The 27952-nt window shown below is 34.5% G+C and overlaps 9 protein-coding genes and 2 long non-coding RNA genes across 16 annotated transcripts; 5 read left to right on the top strand and 6 right to left on the bottom strand.

Annotated features, from left to right (window-relative positions):
* Positions 1-449: 449 nt before the first annotated feature.
* On the bottom strand, positions 450-1583 carry LOC126324535 (membrane-bound transcription factor site-1 protease-like). The gene is made up of 2 exons (XM_049995046.1): positions 805-1583; positions 450-660 (listed from the first exon to the last, which is right to left on the bottom strand). The coding sequence occupies exons 1-2, from the start codon at positions 1377-1379 to the stop codon at positions 450-452; spliced, it is 786 nt and encodes a 261-aa protein (XP_049851003.1). The 5' UTR covers positions 1380-1583.
* A 2092-nt stretch (positions 1584-3675) lies between these two features.
* LOC126324497 (formin-A-like) lies at positions 3676-7614 on the top strand. Its single transcript, XM_049994996.1, has 3 exons — positions 3676-3761; positions 3838-3963; positions 4136-7614. The coding sequence occupies exons 1-3, from the start codon at positions 3713-3715 to the stop codon at positions 7324-7326; spliced, it is 3366 nt and encodes a 1121-aa protein (XP_049850953.1). The 5' UTR covers positions 3676-3712; the 3' UTR covers positions 7327-7614.
* A 352-nt stretch (positions 7615-7966) lies between these two features.
* Positions 7967-9335, bottom strand: LOC126324536 (uncharacterized). The gene is made up of 2 exons (XM_049995047.1): positions 8819-9335; positions 7967-8756 (listed from the first exon to the last, which is right to left on the bottom strand). Exons 1-2 carry the CDS (start codon positions 9150-9152, stop codon positions 8101-8103), a joined length of 990 nt encoding a protein of 329 aa, XP_049851004.1. The 5' UTR covers positions 9153-9335; the 3' UTR covers positions 7967-8100.
* A 948-nt stretch (positions 9336-10283) lies between these two features.
* On the top strand, positions 10284-11719 carry LOC126324518 (uncharacterized). Its single transcript, XM_049995026.1, has 3 exons — positions 10284-10588; positions 10713-10896; positions 11018-11719. Exons 1-3 carry the CDS (start codon positions 10317-10319, stop codon positions 11576-11578), a joined length of 1017 nt encoding a protein of 338 aa, XP_049850983.1. The 5' UTR covers positions 10284-10316; the 3' UTR covers positions 11579-11719.
* Positions 11712-12358, bottom strand: LOC126324519 (uncharacterized). The gene is made up of 2 exons (XR_007559866.1): positions 12077-12358; positions 11712-12009 (listed from the first exon to the last, which is right to left on the bottom strand). It is a non-coding gene; the product is annotated as an uncharacterized LOC126324519 (long non-coding RNA).
* An 836-nt stretch (positions 12359-13194) lies between these two features.
* On the top strand, positions 13195-16412 carry LOC126324498 (uncharacterized). The gene is made up of 4 exons (XM_049994997.1): positions 13195-13272; positions 13354-13553; positions 13672-13922; positions 13986-16412. The coding sequence occupies exons 1-4, from the start codon at positions 13245-13247 to the stop codon at positions 16075-16077; spliced, it is 2571 nt and encodes an 856-aa protein (XP_049850954.1). The 5' UTR covers positions 13195-13244; the 3' UTR covers positions 16078-16412.
* A 642-nt stretch (positions 16413-17054) lies between these two features.
* On the bottom strand, positions 17055-18087 carry LOC126324551 (uncharacterized). Its single transcript, XR_007559875.1, has 3 exons — positions 17859-18087; positions 17746-17796; positions 17055-17688 (listed from the first exon to the last, which is right to left on the bottom strand). It is a non-coding gene; the product is annotated as an uncharacterized LOC126324551 (long non-coding RNA).
* A 1942-nt stretch (positions 18088-20029) lies between these two features.
* Positions 20030-22118, bottom strand: LOC126324510 (phosphatidylserine decarboxylase proenzyme, mitochondrial-like). The gene is made up of 4 exons (XM_049995017.1): positions 21629-22118; positions 21322-21476; positions 21199-21245; positions 20030-21119 (listed from the first exon to the last, which is right to left on the bottom strand). Exons 1-4 carry the CDS (start codon positions 22074-22076, stop codon positions 20231-20233), a joined length of 1539 nt encoding a protein of 512 aa, XP_049850974.1. The 5' UTR covers positions 22077-22118; the 3' UTR covers positions 20030-20230.
* Positions 22119-22346: 228 nt separating this feature from the next.
* On the bottom strand, positions 22347-23333 carry LOC126324504 (uncharacterized). 3 transcript variants are annotated; one of them, XM_049995006.1, is made up of 3 exons: positions 23269-23333; positions 22726-23143; positions 22347-22620 (listed from the first exon to the last, which is right to left on the bottom strand). In XM_049995006.1, exons 2-3 carry the CDS (start codon positions 23077-23079, stop codon positions 22357-22359), a joined length of 618 nt encoding a protein of 205 aa, XP_049850963.1. In that variant the 5' UTR covers positions 23080-23143; positions 23269-23333; the 3' UTR covers positions 22347-22356. The 3 variants fall into 3 exon arrangements, with proteins under 3 accessions (XP_049850963.1, XP_049850962.1, XP_049850964.1); XM_049995005.1 differs by having other exon boundaries at positions 22726-23179; positions 23269-23332; XM_049995007.1 differs by having other exon boundaries at positions 22726-23113; positions 23269-23319.
* Positions 23198-25512, top strand: LOC126324503 (probable protein disulfide-isomerase A4). The gene is made up of 3 exons (XM_049995004.1): positions 23198-23449; positions 23566-23732; positions 23808-25512. The coding sequence occupies exons 1-3, from the start codon at positions 23282-23284 to the stop codon at positions 24937-24939; spliced, it is 1467 nt and encodes a 488-aa protein (XP_049850961.1). The 5' UTR covers positions 23198-23281; the 3' UTR covers positions 24940-25512.
* Positions 25513-25698: 186 nt separating this feature from the next.
* Positions 25699-27727, top strand: LOC126324517 (uncharacterized). 4 transcript variants are annotated; one of them, XM_049995023.1, is made up of 5 exons: positions 25699-25871; positions 25976-26067; positions 26140-26605; positions 26671-26792; positions 26888-27727. In XM_049995023.1, the coding sequence occupies exons 1-5, from the start codon at positions 25699-25701 to the stop codon at positions 26986-26988; spliced, it is 954 nt and encodes a 317-aa protein (XP_049850980.1). In that variant the 3' UTR covers positions 26989-27727. The 4 variants fall into 4 exon arrangements, 3 of the variants coding, with proteins under 3 accessions (XP_049850980.1, XP_049850981.1, XP_049850982.1); XM_049995024.1 differs by having other exon boundaries at positions 26877-26931; XM_049995025.1 differs by lacking the exon at positions 26888-27727 and having other exon boundaries at positions 26140-26609; positions 26671-26744.
* Positions 27728-27952: the final 225 nt, after the last annotated feature.

Consider the following 27952-nt stretch of genomic DNA (forward strand, 5'->3'; position numbering starts at 1 on the left):
ACACACGCGAGACAGATTTCTAAAGGCAGGTAAATGGAAAAAATTACAATTTGTAGCTATATAAAAATTTGAAGTAAAATGAATCCAGCTTAATGAATTTAGACAAATTCTTATAAATTTTTTGAGGATCAAAAGATAACTTTGAATACTATTTTAATTGTATTACATAAAAAGTGTTATATAAACTGAATGATAAAGGTCAGACTGGCAAAGGTATATTGATGATGCTGTTTAAAGTTATCAAAAAAACGTACACTTATACATATATTCTATGTTGAACTTTTTTGTACTTAAAATACCAAAGAATTAAAAAAATGCCTGTACCAGACAGCATAAAATAAATTGTTTGGCAGACAGATAGAAAATTGCGATTGTTTGGTAGATTGATATTTTTTTGTCCTTGTAGAAAAAAAAAATACCGCAGCTCTTGAGTACTACCATAAAATTTTCTATAAAACAGCTTCTAAATTAGATTTTTCTAGAAGGTCATTTTTCATCACTGTGACACTACAATTTGGCTTTGATCCAGACAATTTGCTATATAGAAAATGGCGGTTCCCAGGTATTCGTTGAGGTAAAGATACGATGTCATGTATAAAATCCTCGACAAGAATTGTTCCTGGTATTGAGAGAGCAGGAGATATCCCTTTAGAAGTGAAGCTAATGACATGTCATGTTAATAAAAACTATATTAGAAGACATCCTGTAATGTTGGTAAATGATAGTCATATATTCAAATAACTGAATTTGTTTTAAACATTTCAGAAATTCATGCTATACGTTGACTTCAAATTTAATACGTACTCTAAAATACTACTGAAAAGCAATAAACAATCTTGGAAAGATGATACTAAACATGATGAATCGCCAAAAATTGCAATTCGCCCGAAGCCTCCATTGACATCTTTCGATGAAGGAATTGAATAAAGGCCAAGTACCGGGACAGTAGCCTTGACGCGCTTCTTATGCAAATACCTTTTTGATTCATCTATGAGGCTAAAAAAGTATAGAACACCGTTCTTTGGAAAGCGTGCTATTGATGTTCCTGAAGCATAGTAAGTCATTTGAGATGCTATTTTAATATGGCCTATATAAACGTTGTTTCCTAGTTGTATGTCAAAGTCTAGTAACAGCTGATTGATTGCTGGTATATTAGATCCTGCTGTGATAGGATTTATCCAATGCTTCATGTTATCATCGAAATAAGATTTTTCCCTCATAACATTCTCGTCATACCAGTCTGCAAACAAGGCAAGAGATAAACCATTTTGTTTTAAGTCTATCTTAAGTTTTTCAATTTCATCAGCAAAAAACTCCTCTTCTGGATCAACTATCAAAATAGTACTATATAAACTTGCTTCGAAGCAAGTGAAGGGCATGTTAAGTATTTCTAAGTAATAGCCATTTTTACGTAGCAGATAATAGACGTTATGAAAATTAGTATAAGGGTGGTCACCATTCCGATCAAATGCATCTTTTGACGACAGTGAATCATGAGGAACGTAGGCACGAGGATAGTTAATATTATGGAATTGATCCCAAAGAATTCTCTGAGTGCGATGAGGAGTAGGCACAATTTTGACTTTAACTGGAAGCTGAACCTTTTGAAATGTATGGGTAGCCTGGGGAGACGGAAAAAGATCAAAGGTTACGCAAATTGTTCCTTGAGCTATTGTATCTATAAAGGCTGCCGTTGGTAGCACGCTAAAATAAACACTAAACCAACCAGACCACGGCCAGATGTGATCTGAATAAGCAAAGGAAAGATTAAGATAATGTCCATTTTCTCCAGGTATCCAAATTGGATTTTCAGATATAGTTCCGAAAACGCCTAGGCTATTCAATATTGTAATATTGAAAATAATAGGCTGCGCAGAATAATACATCGGTTGTGCTGAATATGGCCGCATGTAGGAATGGTCAGTAAAATCTAGGACAGACGGTAAAAATGAAATATGCGGCACATGCGAGACAAGAAAATTGTATGATGACAGTAAATTGAGCTTTCCGGAACCTTGTTCAAAAATGCTAGTATTATCAAGCCTATCAGACGTGTAGGTGAGTATTTGTTTTATGCTAGCCGGGTTGAGAATATGCCATCTAGTGTTTTCAGGTAAAGAGCTTGCAAGTAAGGCAATTGAAGCAGAAATAATGGGCGAAGAAACGCTCGTTCCAGAAAGAACCATGCAATTTCCATCCATAGAAGGACTTTTCACTGAGCTTCCATAAGTTAAAATATCTGGCTTAGCTATCCCGGAGCCAAAAGGTAGTGGCCCTGTAGTCATTCCTCTAGATGAAAAAGAAGAAACCCTGTTTTTGCAACTGATGCTCCCTACCCCAATGACATCAGGTAGATCTGCAGGGTTAAGCACAGTACCATAGGTAGGGCCTTCATTTCCAACGGCAGATACAACAATAATGTTATTTGCACTCAGCTCCCGAATTTTCTCAACAAAAGGCTCATCTAGAAAATCTGGACCACCAATCGATAGATTAATAATATTAATTTTCTTATTGATAGCATAGTTAAAAGCATCCAAAAACCAAGAAGTATAAGATAAATTTTTGGTATTAAAAATACGAAAGGAGTAAATTTCTGCATGAGGAGCAATCCCTGGACATTGCTTATTTTTGTTCGCAATTACTCCTGCAATAAATGTACCATGGCCGTTTACATCATATGTGATGTGTTCACCTGTCCAATCTGTCCTCTCAATGATATGTTCGAAATAAGGATGCCTATCTGAAACACCTGTGTCAAAAACCGCCACTTTAATACCCTTTCCGGTAACACCTTTCTCCCAAAGACGATTGGCTCCAACAAGTTCTGGAATACTAGCACTGACTATATCCGAGAATAAATCTCTATCATTATTATCTTTATTGGAGTCTGTTGCAAATTTTCGCTCTGGATCTCGAATACGAATACTTGATTTAAGACTGTCTGAAGAATTTCTCTTATTTAAGACTTGATTTAGAGATATAGAGAGAATCATATGAGGAACCACGCTACGAATATGTGGTGAAGTGGAAAGCATAGCAAGAGCATCTTTATAACACTCTCCGATCTTATATAAGGCATTAGTCAGCTATTATTATTTTGACAATTCTAAATCAAAACCAAAATTTTTAGAAGCGTACATGTACAAGGGCGAAGTCGCTGGGAAGAGATAAGCTAGGGTTAGAACGAATAACTGATTTCCAACAATGATTTCCCAATATAGAAAATATGATTCTATTTTGTTCGTGCGATTTCATATAAGAATAAAACGAAACAATGTATTCTAAGTTTATAGTTAGATATGAACTATATAAATTCAAAAAATATACAAATAGCCTTACCATTACTTATACTAGAATTTTGAATAAGACAGCTGTCTGTAGTTGCATTTTTATCAATATCACAGCATTCGAGCAAGCAAATCAATATACAAAATATCAGAAAAAAAAAATATTCCTGATTGAAAAGACTAAATTTAAGTATAGGAAGAACTGACATATCAAAAACCAAACACACGTTCACTATAATCACCACTAGAAAATTCAGGTAAAGACTATATATTATAGAGGACAAGTATTTTTATAAGTTCTAAGCCTTTCGTTTGCCACAAGTGCAAATGAAATTTTTGTAAAATAATATTTTTAATCACACGCAATACAACAAGAATATTTGTTATTTCATTCTCTTTTCAATCAACCTTGATATTCTCTCATGCCTCAGTATAAGCTCTCTGTTTTAGCTATACAAGGTGTACCACAAGGTAGTACTAAAGCATTTAATTTACTCGTATCAATCAGCTTGGTTGTAATGTGTAGTTCTAACATGTATCATCTTAGGTAAAAGTCACTCAATAAGAATCAATATAAATGGGAAACAATACAGAACAAAGCGTAGAAAAGATTCAGTATTCAATGAAGTGTTAGGCATTTTGGTTCAAAATTTAGATGATGTCCTTGAGATCGGTAAGTGGTACAGTGTTTTAATTTTTAGATTCTTCAAGCAAACCATAATGTTCATTACCCACGGTTTAATAATACTAGTTATTGATACCTTTTGGATGGCATGTGTTCTAGTTATGAGAGTAAACTAACCCCTGTGATGTTTCGAACATAAAACAACTAATAATTTTTATAGCGATATTGGATAGCAAAGATAAAATATTAGTGTCATCATGCATCAATTTTATAGACATAAAGGAAAATAATAACAATCCAGTATGGTACAATTTGTCAAATCTGGTTAAAATTCAACTTGCTTTAATATTTGATCCAAGTTTGAGTGATTCTACGAAATTTGGCTCTACTGCATCCAAATTTACGAAGGATATACCTATATCCGTAGAACGCTTAAACGCAATTTTTGATCATTTGCTAGATGACATGGGCCTTAAAGAAGAGGCTCGTGCCAACATGCTCGCTCTACCAAACAAAAATAAATACGATCTTATTTTGCAAAAAAAATTAGTAGACTTAGAAAGAGAAACATCGAGAACGACTTTAGACCAGCATCCAAAGTATTGGATTAAATTGCTTGAAACAGAACCTACTATGGAAAACTTGAAACTATTGACGATCCGTCTATCTCATGAATTAGTAAGTTGGATTAAAGAATTTAGTAGTCAAGGTGGTTTGGATCTCCTTGCTGACATTGTTGATAAATTGATTACTGATAACCATTCAATTACGGATGAACAAGATTATACTGTTAAAGCAGTTGTTGATTGTTACACAGCTATTATGGATAATAATGTAGGGCTCGACATAGTCATCTCTAAGCCAAATGTATTAAGACTTTTGGCCGAAATGGTCCCAAGGAAAGAACTGAGTTATTCTATTCGATCTCAATGTATAAAACTCCTGAGTGTAGCAGCTATTGTGCCTGGAGGCTATAAAAAGGTTATAGATGCTATAACCTCTCTAGATGGTGAAACGACAGGAATAGAACTAATAGTTACATCTATCAAAGAGTCTGAGGACATTAGATTCACCGTGGTCCTCGTGACTTTCATCAATGCTATATGCAATACCCCAGATAACATTGAATCGAGAACGTTTATGAGATCAATGCTTGAAGGCTTCAACATCGACGCCATTTTGGACTCATTGAAATATACAGAATCGCCAGAATTAGAACTCCAACTACAACATTATGATGAAGAAAAAGAGGCAGATGAACAAGCTTACAAAATGAGATTTAGTCACGTTTCAGACTTGAAACTAGATGATATAGATGCTGTTTTTCAGCGAATCAAAATTATAGTCAAAGACGCAGATATTTCAAAATATTTTGCCAATATACTTAGAAATCTTATCTCTATCCGTCTAGATGAAGATGATAACAAACCAGCTATACAAAAATGGCTAGTTATTTCAAAAATTGTTGGCTTTATTTCTGATCTAAAAGCTAAAACTCCTCCTGAAATTAAAACTATACTAGTACAGTTGATTGAGTCCAGTAAATCAGAAATACAGAACATTCTTCCGCTGGAAAAAAAGATAGAAGAGCTTGAAGCTACTATCAATAAGATGACACTGGAGATAAAAACGAAAAGCATTGAAGCAGCAGAAAAGCTTGAAGAAATCAATAATCTCAAAACCAAAATTGGCGAATACGAAACTCAGTTACAATCAAAACCTGATCAAAATATAGCTGAGCTAAATGAAAAAATAAAATCTTTGGAAGCACAAAATTTAGCTTTGAAAAATCAAGTAAGTAATCTTGAATCTGGCCTAAAACAGATATTGGCAAAATCACCTGAATTAACCGATATTGAGGCAATCATTCATTTATCAGAGTCGTCTTCTGTACCTGGTGAACTACCCCTACCTTCTGTATCTGATATACCACCACCACCACCTGCTCCTGGTACACCACCACCACCACCTGCTCCTGGTGCACCACCACCACCACCTGCTCCTGGTGCACCACCACCACCACCTGCTCCTGGTGCACCACCACCACCTATGGGGATGAGAGCTCCAGTGACTCCACGCCTACGTCCAGAAGTTAAACCTAAAGCCAAAGTTAGAAACTTCCAGTGGACCAATCTTACTGAGGCAAAGGTTGCAAACAGCTTTTTTGCAACTTTTCCCTTAGAACTTGAAGGGTTTGAAATTGACTACGATTATTTAGAAACGCAATTTGCTTTACACGAAACCAAAAAATCTGTTCCAGTATCTTCCTCTGAAGAGAAAAAAAAGGAAGGTCCTATATCTTTGATGGATCCAAAAATATCACAAAATCTTTCGATATTTATCAATGGCTTCAAACAATACAAGAACTCGCAGGTTGCATTGGCTATTCAAAACTTAGACGAAAGTATCATCATGCCTCAGCAGCTCTCCACATTTACCTCTGTTTGGCCTACACCAGATGATATATCACAAGTAACTGATTATATTTCCTCAGGTGGCATTTTAAGCAAATTAGCATCAGCTGAGCAATTTGTTTACGAAATCAATAATGTGCCTAATTTGTTAACTCGCATAAAAGCATTTCGTTTTAAGGTTGAATACGAAGGCAAAAAATCTGAAATCAAACCTGATATTGCCAGTGTTATTGTAGCCTGTAAAGAGGTTAAGGAAAGTCTCAAGCTAAAAAAACTTTTTGAGATTATATTACATGTCGGTAATTTTTTGAATGCTGGCAAGAATAAAGGTCAAGCTTGGGGCTTTAAGCTGAACGACTTAAAAAAACTAACTGAAGCTAAAACTACTGATAATCGATGTAGTCTGCTAACTGTCTTGGTAGAGCTTTGCCAAAAAAAAAATCCAGATTTGTTGAGTGTGGGCAAAGAAATTGAATCTACTGATTCTGCACGAAGAGTTAATTTGCAGCAACTCCAAGGTGAATTGAGTAAATTAAACAAAGAACTAGAACAAGTGAAGTCAAGTGTGAACTCTGTTCAGAAGGCAGGAGATGATGATTCTTTCCATACAAAAATCAATGAGTTCATAGCTAAAATAGAGCCGGAAGTAGCAAAAATGAACGAAGATTTTGCAACTATGCAGTCCCAATATGAACAGACTGTTTTATATTTTGTGGAAGATCCTAAAAAACTTGGTCCAGATGAATTCTTTTCATTTTTTATTGACTTTGTCAAGGCTATAGAAGATGCTGTCGCAAAGATTGAAGCTGCTCGACTAGCCCAGGAGAAAGCCAATAAGGGCGATGTAAGAGTCAAGAGATCAGCAGCTGGAATAGATGACACTAAGAAAGAGATACCTGGACAAGGTGCTGTGATTAATGAATTATTTGGACAGCTAGCCGCAGGAAACATATTCAAGAACCGACGGGGAAATGCATCTATCTCCAAAAAAGAGTAAAATGAAAAAAGGATATCATCATGCTCACAACATTAAAACTTAAGGGTCAAATAGGCTATTTTTATGTGTACCATGTGTGTTGAGGCAGTAAAACAAAATACATTTCAAAAGATGAGTCAAAAATAGCTACAAATAGCTAGATTGTAAAAGAATTTGAGCGTCATTTGAAGCTGAACAAAGGCGGGTTGAATATATAGATCATGCATGCATTCAGTAATAGAAGCTGATTAGAATATGAATTTATTGAATTACTATTAGCCGAAGCTATTAAAAGGTTCATTCAAACAACTGTCTTAATATATTATAAAAAGAATTTAAAGTTGCTAATCGACACAACGAAACTAGATTATAAATACATAGACATATACTATATGAAACGAAATGATTATCTATTCTTTCAAGGATCAGGTGGAAAAAATGCTTGTGAAATGAACAAAAAAATGTCATCGTATCTTGAGTCAATATATGTAGCAAAGAAACTCAAATCGTTCTCACAAAAAATGTTCTGAATTCATACACAGTCTGTTTCAGGTAAATGAAATGTAGTGGTAAATGACTGAAAGGATGTGTCTAGGTAGGTATCTAAAAAATAGGTTACCAAGCTGACTTTGAATTGGGGGGCTAAACAAAATTGCGAATATTTACCATTCAGTCAAAAGAAATTGAATGAAAACCATTGCCAGATGGAAAATATGCGGAGAAGAACCTAGTTGAATATAATTCAGTGTTCAGTTATAGAATTATTTTAATGGTGGGATGGCCATAATAATAGCACTAAAGAGAAGACAAAGGTGAACTTGGGCTCGGAGGTTCATTCCAACACCAATTACCTGAAAGGAAAGTCTCATTGCTTAAATTGTCCAATTTATGTAGAGTTCTCCTAATGTATTGAACCAGGCCTTCTATCTCTTGACAAGAGGCAGAAGAGATGTCCAAACCATACAGATTTCTGTATAAAGCATCGGCAAGAGTAGGATCTCCATTTACCAAGGTCTCATCGTAAGCGGTCATTGATCCATAATAGGAGCGCAAAAATTGCTTGTTTGATTTCCCTAAAATGATAGGATTGGTGACATGTGTTTTTCGAACAATACCGCGTTCGATGTCTAAAAAAAAAGCGTCTATGACACGTTGGGCCAAAGCACGGGAAATCTGTTCATCCTCTATTTTGCGAATGCGAACAAGTATCATCCAAACATGAATAATTGATACTGAAAACCAAGATGCAAAAGAACGAGGAATCCCAAACTGAAGCCATTCTACGCGTTCACTTTGATACTTAGAAATAGAATATAAAAACTGGCCTACAACATTATAGCTGACAGATCGGAAAAAGAGTTTGATCGCCAACCGCATAATCCAGTTCTTCTCCTGTGTATTTAGGATAGAGTTTAGGTGTTCTCGGACTTTGAGGCTAGTCAAGCCATGATCTTGTTAAGAATGGTAAAAAAAAGTTAGAAAAAATTATACTATACAGGTATGATTAACCTACCCTTTTGGTCTTTAGTTCTCACAAAATCGTATTCATTGGCTACGTAGGATCCTTCTTCAGAACATCCAAGTACTTTTTGATTTTGTTCGACACAAGGTATATCTGATGTCTGAATTTTTTGAGACTCACCAGAGAGAAGGTTGCGGCATGACGAAAAAGAAGAATTTTGACTTTGCAGGTGGTGGGAAATGAACAGTTGATGTAATTTAAGATTGGAAGTCCATAGAATTTCGCTTGATACAGGGAAATTGAAGTACTGTAGTCTAGACTTCAAGCATAGAGTGTGCTTTTTTTTCCGAAAAACGTGGCGAGACGAACGAGCACACGGCAGCATATTCTAGATTAAAAAAGCGGAAGATATAATAAAAAAATCATATACCTTTTTTGATTTCCAAACCAATATTTTGATAATCGTTGCTTCTAGTATGCACAATGTTAAATATCGGTTACCTACTTAAGAAAGGGTTTCTAGAGAATAATTAGAGATAATTTGAGTAGATTCTACTAATCGCCAAGAGATACTTTATTTTCTAGCTTGTACATTATAATAGCAATCTGAGCTTGGAAGTTATTATTGTGTAAAACCGTCTCTTATTTTTAATCAATGGTCCCCTATTCAGCGTAATTTCAGGATAATACTGACCTTCTCTCTAAGACATTTTTATAGTCTTTTTACTGATTTTGAAACATAACAAAAGGGCTTCAGTTTAACAAAAGCTAAATCTAATAATAAAAAACTAGACAAACAGAAAATGTAAAAATAATAATACATTTAGGTCTAACAAAATCTCTTCTAATACGCAAACAGGACAAAAAAGAACACGGCTTAGGAATCAGTTAAAATGAGATAGGCAATTTAGAAAAATATTAACTTGGAAAAATTGCCGCGTCAAGAATCCATAGAAAGACGCTATTGTAATTTGAACTTTTCCTGCTGAAGCAGTTTATTTGTTTAATTGATATACATCATGGTGGTATCAATTTGGGCTTTGAGATATCGTTGACTAAAAATTTTTAATGTAAATAAGGTATTATAAAAATTTTTTGTCTAGTTCACGACAGAAATAGCAGCAATTCAGGCTATTTTTTGTAACCATTTGAAAGCTTTTTTAGATTATAGGTAATCCTATGAATATATTGAAACATACACACACTTATTTCCGGTAAGAAAGTTAGGAAATAAATCGGTTTTTGTGTAAAGATAGAAAAGATGATTTTTCATATTTTCTCTGAATTTATTTTTTGGACTATACCACGCTGAAATTAGGATTTGACTATTTGCTTTTGGATTGCCTAAATTTATCCCAAATCATCTACGCCAATATTTTTTAGGTACAAAAAATGAAAACCGTTTCATACTCCGAACACTCGGATAAAAGGGTATAAAAAATTGATTGTGTAACTGCGTGTATAAATGGCACAGCCTAGAAGCAAGTAAATAGAATTTTTTGTTTCTAAAATTTCTTTTATTAAAGTAGCAAAGTTCAAAGCATGCAGCATGGATGAAAATTCATTAAAGCTACCATTTTTTAGTGCTTTTTATGCCCTTCCTATCAATTTAACCCCCCTGTTATTAGGATGCCTTTATTTCCGACCATATAAGTATCGTAGTTGCCATTCTATTACAACAAATACAAAAGACTCTACTCAAAATGAGGTCAACCAAGAAAGAGACTATAGAACTATATATGTCAGAAACCTATGGCCAGGCTGCTCAGAAAAAGATTTAATTGATATATTTGGACAGTGCGGCTTGATCGAAGAAATAATGTATGCGACCCACTCACTTCAACTACATAGCCTATTTCTAGACAAATAAAGTCTGGATTTATTTCTTGACAATAGTTGACAAAACTGTTTAACTAAAGTATGCTTCAATTTCTGGATTGAACAGCCTAGGATCTGAGGATTTAGATGGGTCAGACAACGCAAATCTGCTCTCCGGTTTAAATAGTGCAATGACGAATATTCTACAAAATAAAGCGCCAATAAATATTGGAAATTTAGACCACGCACCGGCACCATCACAACTTAAGTTTTTGCAGTTGGAACTTGAAAAACTGCAGCGTAACATTATAGTACATAAGGGTTTTTAAAAAATAGATGAAGCTGTAAAATTTTGGTAACTTTATAGAAATATATATATTTACACAGGACTGACTTATTCTCTACATAAATGGAACTGGCTTACTTTTTTAGGATGAATTTGAGCCATCGAAACATAGTGAATGTGCCTTGATAGTGTTTGGTGATGTAGAATCTTTCGAATTTGCAATACGAGACCTTAATATCATGTCTGTATACGGAAAATTCAACTCTATCCGAAAAACCGAGTCATTGGCCATCAAATCCTATTTAGATGAATGGCGTAGAAAGTACATAATAGATGAGAATCAGCTTCAGGCTAAAGCCGACATTGAGCTAGCAAAATATGACTATAATGTAAATAAAAAAAGGAAAATTGAAGACCAACTGGCAACGACAGAAGATGCCGAGGGATGGACAGTTGTTGCACCCCGCGGTCATAAGCGTGCACTTGGAGGCGCTGGACTAACAGTTTCTACTGCCACAATTTCACAGAAGGCCCTATTAAACCGGAAAATAGCACAAGACCGACGATTGGTCAAAAATGATTTTTACTTATTTCAATTGCAAAAAGGAGATGATTCAAAACTTCAAAATCTACAATACAAATTAAACACCGACAAGAAAACTTCGATGAAAATTTATAGAAAGAGCAGAAGGTTTAGACCTGAATAGCGGGCATTTTTGTAGTAATTTTACGAGATATTCGTGGGAAACAACTAGCACGATTGACAATTAAACTGGGCTTATTTAAAGCTGGCAGCTTTCAATAAAAGATCGAACTTAATAAAAAAATGAGATATCGATGTCAAAGAATAAGCTACTGAAACTTTTTATCATCAAACTTAGCATTCTTGTACTTGATATACTGAACTGCAAAACCTGACATTATGTAATAGTATCTGCTTGAGTTGGTCAATTTTTTAGTGATAGCGGTCTTATGGGAGGGTAGTGTGGCTAAGAAGAACGCCCACAAAGCATAATACATTACTGCTTCTAGATCTAATTTTAGTTGACACTATTCATAACGTCCGGATTCTGAACTTCATCTATTACCATTTTAAACCTGCTAGGTAATGTGGAACGTAGAGTACTTAATTTCTCGACTGCCATTACTAAAGGTTAGTACTCGGATAATAATGTAGCCGAACATATATAGATAAAATAACCTACAGGATTCGTGATTGGTTTGGAGGCTGAGATTTTTAGCAGCATGGCTCACGACTTTCTCCAAGAGTATATTCCTGGCCTTTTGAAGCTTTTTAACTTTGCTACGCTTACTAAGCCTATAACGCTTGCTATGTATATTTTTTTTTGTCATGGTCAAGTTATTAAACTTAATAACTATATCCTATCCTGTGGCCCAAAGATCAGCTGCAGAGAATGGATAATGATCAAACACACGCTGAATAAAGAATAATGAAACTGACAAACAAACAACAGTATTTTTTTATAACCGAGATCTAATGTTTCATAAAATGAGTGATAAAAAGAGACGTCTTTATGCAATATATTTGAATAAGGTGTTTAAATTATGCAAATATAAATAGAGATATAGGAAATTATATAAATTTGTTTCAAAAAGGAACACGATAATATAAACTGGACACCTTATAAACAATTTAAAACCTTGATATTATTGCTTCATCATCGGTAATTTGTAAATGCTTCAATATCGGTTTTTTAAAAACCAGAGGTAATTAATGCGATATCGAGTCTCAATCCTGTTTTTGTATACACTCAACTTAGAATATAACTTTCAGTTCTGCCAATTGAAAATAAGTGCCAAGAAGGGTTTTAGTTCCTGTACAACGAAAATGCCAAGAAAGCTGGTATTGTCAAAATTCACTTGAAAAATCATGCAAAGTATAGAATGTATCAAATCTAGAAAAATGCATGTGGCTATAGTGTAAACGGTAGCTATACAAAAATTATAATTTCAATTCTCACATATACCAGCCAAAATGATTAAGTAATTGCATCATTTCAAAATGTGAATTGGGATTAACAATATGGTTTGGAATTTGCTTGATAAATAGTCCTTGGTAAATTTTGTAAAGTTTTATCATAATAATTTAGAACAGAAAGCATGGCTATTAGATAAGACAAAAAAACAATGCGTAATTCTAAACAAAATTTGAAACGAACATCCTTATATTGCTCATGACCAAATCGTATGAGACACTATTTCCGAAAGTATTATTACAATTATTTCAAACACTACTGCAGTTTTTCATATTATATTACAGTATATTTTTATTATCCGCATTAAGAAAAAATTGAGCATTTTTTATTATCTGCCTGTGCGATATATCTATCTCACTAGAACTAGAACAAATCGATGTCAGATCTGACTCTTGCAGAAAGAGGTATGTGCAAACTGATTACTCTAACGACAATAGGACAACCATGTAACCTGCATTGTTACTAACTAACAATTTACTAAATAGCCCATATCAATGAACACTTTGCCAATGACAAAAGAACATTCGATCAAATCATACTCATGCAAAAAGTAGATGGGATTATCTACAATCGCGATAAAAAGGAGTTTAAAAAAGAGTCCTGTAAATCTTCACCAAAAATTATCGTTGTTACCAAATTCAAATTGGTATTTTTCAAACGCAGTTTTCTGCAGAAGTTACCATTTGTAAGCAGCATTAATATAAGTAGAAGTTATATTATATCGTGAGACGTTATACTATTTTGATCACAGTGCTAACATTGAAACATGTTTTTTTGGCTACGATACGTAACTGGATGTCTAGATTCAAAGTGAATTTTTTTTCCAGCAATTGATGGAAATTGATTCTGAGGCTGATTACTTAGATCTTCGCTTTAAAAATCCAAAGCGGACATTCGAGCAGGACTACAATATATTGAATATAGAAAATACGACTTTAGTAACTATAAAATCACAGAATATGGATGCCATTATTAACGCTATTTTAGAAATAATCAATATAATTACATACAATGCTGATCCAGAATACGCTGTTTTTACTAATTCAGATATAATGTACGCAATAAAACAATTATTTTTTGTTACACATCTGGATAATCTAATTTGGTTTTTAAATAGCAACAGGAAATTACTGTCTTTGAAATGCCAAAGAGATCCGGTTGATGTGTTCAAGTATATCTACTGGAGTGTCTCTTCTGCCAACAGAGTACCTGCGAACCCTGCGCTTACGAATCACATTGAAAAACTATATGAAAACAACACAACAGAACTAGACTTATTTCTATGCCCTGGGATCAAATCTTGTGGTAATATGATCTTTGATTTGATATCTCTTGGAAAATCTCTCAAGTACAACACCCATTTCACCTCTATCAAAAGTGAAAATCTTATTCATAAGCAAATTATACAAGCTCTCGCTGAGGCAATCAAATACAACAAGACCTTGAAAAAAATAGTTGTTCGAAATTCAGATGCATTCTACTCTTCTGACCTGAGTGTAGCTCTGAGGCTAAACATTCATCACCAGATCCAAATTTTAGATATTTCTGGAACCAAATTTGAAGATTCTTCATTTTTAAGTCTAACAGACGCCATAAGAGAACTTAAATCACCTATGAGAGTACTGGGGCTGGCAAACTGCCACCTATCTGAAAAAAAACTACTGTTACTTATTTACAGCTTTCAAGCTAATTGGCCATTTTCGCTTAGTTTGGAGGAAATAGATTTAAGTGGTAATTATTTCACTGGAAAAGTTTCTAATATTTTCAACGCATGGCTATCTAAGGTTGCAAGCTACTCGAACTTGAAAAGAATTGCCCTATCTAATACAGGTATAGATGGGCTTACTTTTTTCCCTTCAATTAGACTTCATCTCAAGCTAAAATTCCTAGATTTATCTAATAATGACCTTTCAAATGTTTCTCAATCTTGTATATACAAGGATTGTCCTGGATCCCGCTACCTAAGGGTGTTAAACCTTTCAAATACGAATATGGATTTGGATGTTTTTTCTAATTGGTTGTACTCAATGGCGTTTGATGAATCTGCTCAAAGCTCTTGTATTAAGTTAGAAAACTTTATAAGAACTGATAATCTGGTAAAATTTACTGGTTCTTTATCTATTGCAAGAAACCTATCGACCCTTGATTTAAGCCGCAACAACCTAAGTCCAAACTCAGGTATTCAAATCCTCAATGCATTGAATTTGAACTTGAAAAAGCTCTATCTCGATTACAATTTTTCGGCGAATGGAAGCCGTAAGCTAATCTTGAGGCTGGTCGAGTTTATAACAGACCAAGTGAATCTGGAAGTACTATCTATCGCTGGGTTCAAGGGGCTAAACAAAGACCTGGACCCAATCAGAGAATTGGCAAATGCACTAGGTCAAAATCAATCTCTTATTGAACTCAACATTTCTGACAATTTATTAAAAGACAAAATTTTTTCGATTATATGCCTCGGGTTAAGTACTTCAAAAATTAAATATATCAACTTTTGTAAAAACGGCCTCACATACAATGGATATTTGGCATTTAGAGATTTGGTTATGACTAATAAGAATATCACAGATTGGGAACTTCCATCAATCAAACTAGAAAATCCATATGAACCAATTTGGAATGTATGCATGGATATTCAAAGGCTTCTATATAACAACATAGGTGCAACAGGCGCCTTCGAACGAAGAGATGTATTTTCTTGGTATAAAAATTGGAAAATTCCGGAAGCACCTGCCGTTTTCCCAGAACTTCCAGCCTACTTCTTGAAAATTTCATTAGCTGGGCCCCAAAATGCTCAAAAAGTCGACCAAAATAGTTCAGTTGAGGACGAACCAGATATCAACACTGGTAATATAAATGAGAATGAAGATGCCTCATCGATTCCAGATCATGATATAGTTGACCAAGTGACTCAAGACAACGAAAACAGCCTCACATCTTCAACAATTACCCATGAAGAAGACAACTCTGTATGCCAAAAAGCGCAAGCTCATGACGAACAAGACGTTACTGACCGTTTAACGCAGCACAGTGATGAGCAGAGTGATGACGATTACCTAATACAACACAGCGGTGAACAAGACGATGTTGACTGCACAACTCAATATAGCAATGAACGAAGTGAGTATTGTTCAACACAGGGTGATAATGAAAAAAACAATATATATTTGACAGAATCTGACAGTCGACAAAACAGCGAAGGCCACTAGAGAACTGTACAGCGATAAACAAAATAGTGACAGTCGTTCAGTACAAGACAAAAATGAACAGGAAAATAGTTTTTATTTGGTATATTATGATAGTGAGCAGGATAATAACAACGGTTCGATCAGTATACCAATCGAACAGGGATGTCGAGTAATTAACACAGCATGACAATCAATAAATAATTTTCTCATATAGGACAATAGCTTAATCACACCGATAGATCTTGCATGACTACGCTAAGAGTTGCGATCTAACGACTCAAAACAAAGAAAAATCAGATATACCCTAGAACAGTTGATTTTGTCATGAAAAGATATTCATATTCTAGCGAGTTAAATTGAACCATTATTTAATTGCATTTTCTATATTATATCAAAAATTTTATTTGCAAGGTATAGGGCATAAGGGAGTAGTTCCAATTAAAATTTTCATTTGTCCAGGCATTAAAAAAATACTCAATTAGTCTGCGAATCGATGAACAATTTTGATAATAAAGCCAAACATGTAAGAATTAATATCGAATGAATTTTATGTAAATTTTGACTGCGAACTAAAATCTTAGAAGGATAGAAAAGGCAGTTCATATACTTAGATAATCATCAAAATTACTAAAACATAAACATACTTGTACAGCTGACATACAAAAATACTAAAAACCAAGCATGTTTCAGTGACCCAGTAAATTTTTTATTAATGGTAATATTTGCTGCTAGCAAATAGTGTATATCAATAAAAAAGAGATTGGCTATTTTCGCGTAAATTCTCGTTCCGCTTTGTATCGGTTCAAAGTGCTTGCTTGCTTGGAAATGCTCGTGAAAGCGAACCCATGTATTATTTTCATTTATACATAAATCTCAATATTTAATTGCATCGAAATAATAAAAAACCTTCTATGACTGCTCTATATTGTTTGATAATTTTTGTTATATACACTGTTTTTGAGTAGAATACACCTACCTCTAAACTGTAGGATATTTTTTGTTTTTGTAATCACTTATAAAAAGGCTAGTGAACCAATACTGTAATTCCTGACCCTCTACCTGGTCAATCCAAATGAGCCCTTCTTGTAGCATAGAGTTCAGTACGTGCTCAGATCTTAGATTATCCCAAAATAGCCTTTCTCGGATCAAAGACAAAGTAACATAATATTTTTCTTGAGAAATAAGAAGCACTGATTTATGATCGCTACTAAATTCATAAGGAACAGATTGAATCATCTTACGAGAGCCAATTAAAACAAGCTCAAATCCACCATTCAAAACTTTAACCTTTCTAATAGCCCGTTCAATATCGTCTTCACTGAGACGCTGTTGCTTGAATTTTGGCTTCTTCCTGAGATGTCTGAGCACCTCATTGACCTCTATCAACCCACCACTTACCGAGCGTTTTAAAATACATATTTGAATAACTTGAATCGCAAGTTTATAATAAAAATCACCAATGCCTAAAAATTCTGCCCAAAAGCTGCGATTTGAAACAAGAGGATCGGCACCGATCTTATTACATAGCTCATTAAAATACTGCCGTAACGCTGGATCCTTGCTAATACTCTCCCTATATTTTATTGCGAAAGTTTCGAGGTTTGCCCTGAAATTTTGTAAATATTCTTTCATCTATATACAGCATCAGTAGATGAACATGTTACTTTATAAGCGTGAAAAATAGCAAACCTTTTCAATATTTATCTTCTGAATTTCTAAACCCTTTTCCTGAAGTTTTTTCTATTTTCTACAAGTTAGTCATAATCCTTAGTATAAGTGAAAAAAAAAGACAACGGACGCACAGTCTGCTCTCGGTTTTTGAGAATTTCTGATATGCTCAGGCCGCGTCTCATATTGGGATAGTAATGACAAAACTTTTAAAGAAAAACTGTTATTACCAAAATGGTGCGAGTAACAGACAGAAGCACAGAAGATCAAGGGAATAAATTATTTATGCATGCATATGCTTATAATACTGTATCTAAATCCTCAATAGTACACACAAATATACGGTTGTGTGTCCCTCATACAATCTGTCACAAGTTGACAGATAAAATTGTTTTTTTCAACGCCTTATTAGCCTCGTACTTTTTAGATGAGCTAAAATTAAATCTTTTAGAAAACAGGTTATTTTAATTTAGATGTATATTACTTGCAAATTAAAAGCTTATGGTCAGATTTTAAGCCACATGCTTTGCATCGCTTTTCGAACGAAAGATAACTTTCGCGTTCTCCTTTTTTCATATTTTGTAATTTATATAACATATAAAAGTAATGATAATATGAAATGGCTATGACGATTTAATAGCTTAGCTAAAGTAGCAAATGTTCTGCACGAAACGTTTTGGTTGTACATGTGTGTACATAAAATTATAGCTGGTCCTTTTCAAGCTTTTACTAGCTATAGTTAGGTATAAATTTTAAATACATAAAAAATTTGATTGCTTGATCAGTTTTAAAGTATTGAGGGTATAATTTAAAAGGTTATTATTAATTATACCTCATATATTTTAAAATGATGATTATATTTTATGTTGTCTATAAAAAATTAGTGTTTCTGATATAATTGTTAGAAATAAAGAATACCTGATAAATCAATCAGAATTAATACAAAAACTTTTTAGTTAGCTGATTTTAAGACGCAGTTTCTGTACTATTTTGTGCGTTTGAGACACTGTATTTTTTTCTCGGGCGCCTCTCTCTAATTTGAACTTTAAAAAACTGGACAAAAGCTATGATCATGTACTTATATCAGAAATTATTTGAACAACTGGCTTTGTTGCGCAAATAACAGCTGAAAGGATTCTGTATTAACGCTTCGGCATTTTTAAGCAGGAAACAGGTAATAGGCAATGCATAGAAATGCTGTAAATATGAAAATGATAACTGTTTGTATAGTCGACAGCTGAAAATTGGGTGGTGGGCTTTTTAACATGGGAACACTAGAGCTAGCGCCAGGATCATAACCATGCTTAAAATTTAAGAATTGGCAATTTGAGACAAGGTATAAAGGTAAATCCAGTAAATTAGTTTAATTTGATGTCAAGAAAATATGTAACCAAACATTGAAATTTCTGATACATACACATCGACCGATCAAATATTTTTCAAGCAAAGACCGCGCATGTTCAGAATGCCCAATGTCCTTAAAAGGCTGAGTAATATCTGTGCCGGCGACATCTATGAGAACGTCTTCGCCTCCTGGATGTTCACATATGAATTTACTAATGTCATAGACTTTTCCTTCAAATATGACCCAAATATCTTTATCATTGTGAGTCCAAGTAGTATGTGCTGAGACTTCTGTATCAGAATATGATGCCAAGCTATTCATGGATACGTTGGTAGCTAGTCAGAATTCTTATCGATCCTACATACAATTTTAACGATAGAAAATATTAAACATCATAAACAAAAAAAGTAAACGGTTGATGCTGTACCTCCCAAAGCAAGAGTGTGTTAACAAGGTCAGCTTTAAAAAATTTACATACCCTTCAAACAATAGAGCCAAGTTCGATAAATTGAAAGAAAATTAATAATTTAACTTTAATTCTATAACTTTGTTGCTAGAAAACTTGAATGTTGAACAAAAAAACACGTGTTTTTTTGTACTTCTGTACGATCGACGAAGTGGTTTCTTAAGAAATGGATTTTATTCGGGAATCAATCTTAATCTAATTTATAAATAAAGAACAAGGTTTGCTTAAAAGTCATCGACCAGACACACGGTGCGTGCCTCAAAATTAAAAGATTTAGCTCTATTTATTTTTAGCATATTTTTAGCCAACTATTTGTAATCTAATTTGTAAATCAAAATTCAATACAGCATTAAGACAGATTTGGGCAAGTCAATTGAGATCATATAGTTTTATAGTTTATAATTGTAAAGCTAATTTAAAAATAAGGATGCTAAAGGGAACATCAGTCATTGCGGTATCCTAACTTTTGAAGATAAAAACCCCTAACAAAATTCTTGTGAAAAATCGATTTTTTTATTAATGAGAATCTATAAGAGTGCAAAAAGTTCAAGGTATTTGACAGAGTATTCAAAAACAAATTGCACCTTTGCCTATCCAAATATCAATTAACAAAAATCTTCTGTAAATATTTAATAATCGAATACACTATGCTTATCTATTATAGGGTTGATTGAAGCAAAATAAAAAACTAATGACTAAGCCAGTTGTTTTAGAGGGCTAGCATTGGAATCATCAAGTGATCCTATAGCTTGGCCCAACTTGATTCGGTCGTTTGCATTTATATTCCATTTCCAGCTATCTGGAGCTTCGAAAACCAATACGACAGTTGACCCCATGTTAAAAAAAGAGGCAAGTTCACCTTTTTTTGAAAATTTTGAATAGACAAAATCTGTCAATAGGGAATTTGCATTTTGGTGGACCAAATTGGTGCTTATATTTGGATCAAACTCTAGGCTTATAGAACCAACATTTAGTGCACCCACAAGAACCATAGAAAAAAATCCATGTGTCCACGTGCCGTTTATAATCAACCTTTCGTTGATAGACAAGAGTCCACGAACAAGATTAGTAGACCAGGCAGACACGCTAAGTAAATGTCCAGGAATATGGCGAACATGCTTGATCGTCCAGTCGGTGGGAGAGTGAACACCATGGTAATCTCCTGGAGCTAAATAAATAACTAGATAAAAAAGATTATTTGGAAGCGCATACTGGATTGATGAGTTATCTTTAGGCATCGAGCGCAAATCCACAGAGTCAAAATTTCCCATTTGACGGATAATTTTGGGTGCATCTGTACCTAGCAAAGAAGAAAGTCGGTACTTGATTCCTTTAATCTGCTCGATCCAGTTATTCTCTATCTTTCCAAAATGCACAACTACGCCGTCTACCGGACTAACAATAGGTTCATTAGAAATTGGACGATGTTTCAAGTCAAGACGTCGAGTGAAAAACGCATTAAACGTGAGGTATGACTCAAGAGGGGTAGAAATTTCTTCTAGGTTACAGCCAAAGCACTTTGCATAAAACGTGTAAATTAAACTTCTTAGTCCAACTGGAATTTCAGTATGAGCAATTTTTCCCCTAAATATCAGAAAAGGCAACAATGATCAGCAAGTGTGTAAAGATCAAAAAAATAATGGCAAAATGACGCTATACGGACCAAAGTCTAGAAACATAACGAGTTGGAAGATAAGAGAGTAGACAGGTCTGAAAAAAACGTGTGAGTGCTCGTGTATTACACATTATAAAAATTACTGGTTGCAAATAGCATGTGGCTTCCTACCTGATTTTCGTTGGGAATGATGCCCTTTAATTCTTCATCTAAGACGCTATATTTAACAAGCAATATTGAGATCGAGACCACAGCTAGCAAAAAAATAGGTGTGAAATAGGATAGCGATAAAAATCCTCCATGCATGCCAAACGCCTTGCCAATGTCTAAGAAAATTTACGGTTAATAGAAACAAATATTTTAAGGCGATGAGTATAATTTATGTATAGATAACGATGATCTAGTATATCTAAACGTATAGCGTGTTGCCAAAGGCTGTGAAAATTCGCAAAGAGCAACAAACATTCAAGTTACATACAAAGTGATAGCCCTTTGCGACGGTAAGTTCTTGGCCCTAAGTCGCGACGATGATGGATTTGTCTCACTTGAGATTTATAGCCTGTATATTTATGTAATGGTATGACCACGTTATGTTTTTTGTGTGCCAAGGTAGTAGCCGTACTTGCATTAGGGTTTATTTCTTGTCGAAACGCATTCGTTTTTCGTAATGAATGCTGATTGATAGCTGCATCGTCAACTACAGAATATACATATCTTTTTGCTTTTGAGATTGAATTGTATTCTATAATGGTGAGGGCTTGTATGGATGTATTGCGATACAGCAAAAATGTGCAATTTGTCTTTAGAGGGTACACCCTACGTGTAATCGTAGTTGAAGATAGAGAAGACCTTAGCAAAAATTGAGGATATCCTCTTCTGGAGGGACTATTGATGATAGCAGTATGAATGAGGCTATAGCCAAGCATTTGGTGTATAACAACGGAATTCAAATGTGAGGTCAATAAGGAGAATTCAATTAAAAAATACTAAAATAAAAATAAATATATACAGTTTATTTTGTTCTTTTTTGAATGCCGTCCTTCGATGAAAAAATACGTCAAGATGATCTAGTAAAATTGGCTTGTTTTAAAGAATCATCAATTCTAAATAGAAATTATATTTATTCTCCAGGACCTTTAAAAATTTACAAAAATTTTATGTAAAATGTACATCTAAACCTAACTTGGCAATGCGACATTTTTTCTCTTACATTTTTTTAAACCGAAGAAGAACATTGTAAATTTGATTCCAAGCAGACATGATGTCTTCCTGAGATTTAGCCCCTGTAAAGATAATCCGACCAGACACAAAAATCAGTAAAACTACTTTTGGAGTCACCATTCGATATATAAGTCCTGGGAATATTTCAGGCTCATAACGAGCAAAATGAAGATGCTCATCTTGGAGAGCTTCTAGCCGTATAGGAAATCCGACGGAACAATTTGCAACCATGTTTTGAATTTTAAAGTCCTATAATACAGTTTAGCACAAAAAAGCCTGGTTAGAAAAGCAAAATTATATGCAAACCAAATACATCGATTATTTTCTGGTTCTCGTACTAAAAATGATACATACCCTAACTTTAATATTCACACTATTGATATGCTTTATAATGCTGGCACATCTTTTAGTGGCAACATAAGCAGTAGCCTCATTTTTGGCTCCGGTACAGACGATTTTCCCGGTCTCAAATATCAGAATCGTCGCTCTAGGATCAGTGAGTCTCATAATAACGGCAGCGAAGCGCTTTGGTTTAAATTCTGTATTTTTGGCAGACCGTGAAATAACTTTGAGATCTAAGGTGAGACCTAGATCCGCTGTTGCAACAACATTCTGCAATGTAGGCTGCCTATCAGAAAGAGCTATGACAGGGTCCAGGTCCATATTGTCTGACACTTCCATATTCTTAGTAGTATTTGTTGCAGACATAGTGCTATAAGACTGTTCAAGAGGGAGAAAAGGTCTGCAAAATAAATGTATTTATAAACATTTTCTATACAAACCAGTAGTAATACCTTCTATTAGCAGCCTTTATATGGGTATAATCAATTTTCACTAGCTTGCTAAAGAATAAACCGGATTTACTTTTTAAAGATAAAAAATAAAATCATTTCGTACTATCTTTCTAAACATGAAGTATCATATTTCTAGTTTGTTGGTTATACTGATTGTCTCACTTAATCTATATATAAACGGGATAAAATGCGAACAAGACGAAACAGACATAGTTCCTAATTTGAGAGCAGATGAATTCAACAGCCTCCTTAAGGAAAAAGAATACGTTTTAGCTGATTTTTATGTAAGTGAATTGAAATATAATTGTTACTTGATAATGCAAAACGTTTGATATTTAAAGTTTTTTTTTTATTTCAAATGACATCACTCACTTTTTCTCAATGATAATATCCTGACTAGGCCCCATGGTGTAGCCATTGCAAAAAGCTAAATCCCGTCTATAGCCAATTATACGAAGATATGAAAAATAGAGCAAATCTTGCAATTGTAAAAATTAATACCGTAATTGAAAAAGATTTAAACAATCAATATGATATTAAAGGCTATCCGACTATCATTCTTTTCAGGTACGATTTCTATCCCTCTATCTATTCATTTAGAAATTAGATATACTCATAGATACTTTGGTCAATCTGGATTAGAAATGGTGAGGTGTGTATAGAGTATAATGGTGAACGCAATGTGAACAGTATGAAGAAGTGGCTAGTTGACATTGTAGATAAGAATGTCAGTTTTATTCAGCAAGAATCGGAATTTGAAAACTTTATGAATACAGCAAGTTCAGTTCATCTTGTCTTTGTTGGAAGTGACGAAAAATACTTAGACACGTTTAAAGCACACTGCCTGTCCTGTAAGTTAGTAGATGGAGATTGCGCCTACACGGATTCCACAAATGTTAGTAAAAATCTAGATAAAGATAATGCGACGTTTTTCTTTGATAAATATAGCGTTCATCGATACCCTCATGGAGAAAGTGATACCCTTGAAAACTACCGAAAATGGCTGGATGAATATAGCCAACCAACTTTACAGAAATTTGTCTTAGAACCAGAGTTTGTCCAATCACTGGTTTCAAAAAATAAGCCCATTGTGATCTACTTTCACAAGGACCCCAATGATCTCCAAATCATTATTAACATTTCCGAGAAGCTCAAAGATCTTGCCATTTTTACTGAAGCAAAAGCCGACTCCTTAGGTCCAGATTTTCCAAAGAACTGGGGGGCTTCTGGAAATGTATACCCATCTATAATATTGGTCATAATGAAAGAAGAAAATCAAAATCCGTCCTTTTTAAACTGGGACGAGTCCGTCGAACTTACCGAGGAGACAGGTGGAGATTGGCTTAAAAAATGCATTGTGGATAATGAATGTGTAATATGGAAGAAAAGTGCGCCTATTCCAGATGTTGATGTTGGTCCTGTCAAAACCATAGTATATGATAACTTCAATGAAATAATGGAAGATGATAATGTCTCTATCTTTATCAAATATTATGTACCATGGTGTGAGCACTGCAAAAAGCTGGAACCGGTTTTTAAGGAATTGGCTGAGCGTTTGTCTGGTGTTTCTGACAAGCTTGTTTTAGGCGAATACAATTGCAACGAAAATTACGTAGATTTATCTTTTGTCAATAGATATCCAATGTTGGCTTTATACAAGCGTGGCGATAAATCAAACCCTATTGTTTACGAAGGCGAACCGACCTTGGATAAGATGTATGAATGGCTTTTATCTAGAGTAGGCGATGTCTCCGAAAATAAAGACGAATTATAGAACCATTTATTAGCCCGATAATTATGAAATACATAGACAAATATAATTCGCCATGTTTATCCGATATAATGAGAAACAGCTGTTCTGCCTTAACAGTCAAAATTTTACAGATTCTCAAAACATTGAATTGTAAAAAAGTATACAGGAGGAGATGTCATTGTCTAAACATGCCTAAATTGATTGAATGTTTCAAATGTAATGATAAGTCATTGAGACACATGATATTTAGACCTAATATATAATTCCTAATGAAAGACTATATAGTTACAGGTAGTCTAGAATATCATTCAACCAAGATACATCTGCTTTTCGATTAATCAATCAAAAGAGGAATTAGAAATTTAGGAAGAAAATGTGAGTTGAATTTCAAAGGACCATGATTAATTGAACCTCCGTTACTTCACGACGACGATCAAATTTTAATTTCAATGGGCTGTGCAAATTCTACCAATAAAAACTTTAACAACAGAATGTTCTCAATATTCAATGCGTTATGCTGGACAAGGTCAGTGAAGACCTTTGATTTCATGTAGTATAGTGTGTATGAATAATAAAAAATTGCAAAACAGTCGATGACAAGTTGTGATTATGTGGCAACTAAAAATTACTTAGAGGCTTTTCCGTGTCGAATCGCGCAGCTGAGAATAACCAGAAACTATTTTCCACATTTTTTGTGCAGTACTATTAAGCGCGTCTTTGTTTTATTAACTACCCTGAAAATACACTAAGAATACAGGAACTGAAATTGGTTCTCACCTGATGGAATCTAAAGGATCTCCTAATTTAATTGACAGAAGGGTAGATGAATTTTCCAAAGAAAGGCCGAGCGTAGAAGAAATTGCCTCTTTTTTATCTTTGGATTGTGTGGTTATCCCTCTTGAAAGACCTTATATATGGTCTAATACAGTTGTAAGTCTAGATGGTGTTTGCAGGTAAGTTCAGAGCCACAACAAGTAAGACGCACCCGAAACAGTATTTTTTGTTAACAAGCTAGATTTTAACCCTTCTCTATTCGAATAAAATTATAAATCTACAGTATAGGCCAGGGAAAAAGGGGTGTACGACTGATTGGGTTGCATCACCTATCCGACTCTCAAGGAAGTACAGACTTCAAGTTGTTATCTGCTGGTAAGATTTAAAACTTTTTATTCTATTTTCAGAAGTTGTAAATTGTTTAACTAAGTATATCGTTTGTATCAGGATGGGCTTCATCTGACGCAATCATATTTAGCGCAGCAGGCCTACGTACTGAGTGTGAACAAAAACTTTTGGTTGTCCAACCGGACCTCTTAAATTGGAGAATGAACACTCTTAAGCGCCAATCAAGACAGCCAAGTGTTATTGTTGTGACTAAATCTGGGTGGCTTGATATCAAGCACCCGATATGGTCAACAGATAGATTAAAAATAATAGCTACTTCTTGTAATGGAAAAAAAGCTATTCATAAGTATCTTCTCAATAATGAAAAGGAACTGTCGAACGATGCTGGAAGGATCAGCCTATGGTTGAAAGAGAAATACAACATTATTATCAAATCATTTCCAGACACTCAAAATGAAAATTCAGTTGATTTGGTAAAGCTGTGTACATATTTAAAAGTGGTACACAGCTTTCGATACCTGGATATATCAGCTGGTCCGACATTAATCAATTTGTTTTTAAAAAAGTTAGTACGCCAACAAACTTTTTATTCTTGATAGCAAAATACGACTGACCTCGATGGCTTCAAAGCAAATTGATTGACGAATGTAGATACACAAGATCAGGAGTACTGGTCGGACAGCATCCATGGGGTGACTGCGAAGGAGTCGAGGGGCCTGATAAAAGACCACTCCAATATCCAGCATCTATAAGTACGAACCAATATTTTTTTTGCATACGTTGCAATCGACCGATCAAAACATAATAAGCTTATAAACCGGTTTTTTCTGACCAAGTTTGCTTAAAGACTTCAAACCTTTTGAATGGCCTATTCTGAAATTCGTTGGTTTAAGAATGTTCGGTCCCTACCATGTATACCATAGAGGGTTATGGCAATATCGCCACTAGCTTTTTTACCGGGATCGGATCTAGAACTTGCTTTAGCCGCGCATGTTCTAGCATTTGATAACGAATAATATCAGTACACAAACGGAACACTGAAACCTCTAAAGGGGCGATAAAGCATCTATCTAAGAAGTCAACTGGTGGTCATTAATAAGAGCAAAATTGCCTCAACCACGACTGCAAAGTCATACACTACGTAGGATTTTTGCTCTACAATACTCTGCCTAATATCAGGATTATTTCACAACACGCTATTGTCCAAACACTAAAAAAAATAATGAGTCACTATGGCTTATCCTTTATCTAATTCGCCAATTGAAATAGACAATCTCGTCAAGGTGTGAACATCCAATGCTTGACATAATTTCATCTCCGTAAACAATAACGTTGAGGTCTAAAAACCATGCAATAATTTATCAACTGACAATAGAATGCGACCGTACTCTATCTCTAATAAATTGCTGTGCAGACTGGAAAAATTTGAGCAATATACGCCTGACAGTGAATAAACCCTAGATGCCACTGGTGTATCTCAAATAAATCAACTCAAGTTGTACATAATATCGCAACAGTCTTAACAGTCTTGAGATGCGTCTAAAAAATTGACATGTCGTCAAAACTCACATACGATATGGGTGCACGTTTGTACTGTCTACATCGCTTTTTCGGCAAGCACACCTGGAATTATTATTCTCGCAATACTGAATAAAAAGTGCCTTCAATATTTTCGCATTGCAACAAAGATTTCTATAACGAATGTTATTAGAAAACGAACGGTGACCAGCAGATGCAATGTGATTAAGGGAAACCTGCGGAGGACCGCAAATTCATTCACAATTTGACGTCACAGCTCCGTGAATGTGTTCTGACAATCTAAACCACTGTAAACAAGCGATTTGCAATATTTACACAAGATACAGCTATTTTTAACAAAAACCGCTATCTAATAAATTTGTCATATTGCGCG

The sequence above is a fragment of the Schistocerca gregaria genome, unplaced genomic scaffold, assembly GCF_023897955.1.
Source record: "Schistocerca gregaria isolate iqSchGreg1 unplaced genomic scaffold, iqSchGreg1.2 ptg000888l, whole genome shotgun sequence".
Taxonomy (NCBI): domain Eukaryota; kingdom Metazoa; phylum Arthropoda; class Insecta; order Orthoptera; family Acrididae; genus Schistocerca; species Schistocerca gregaria.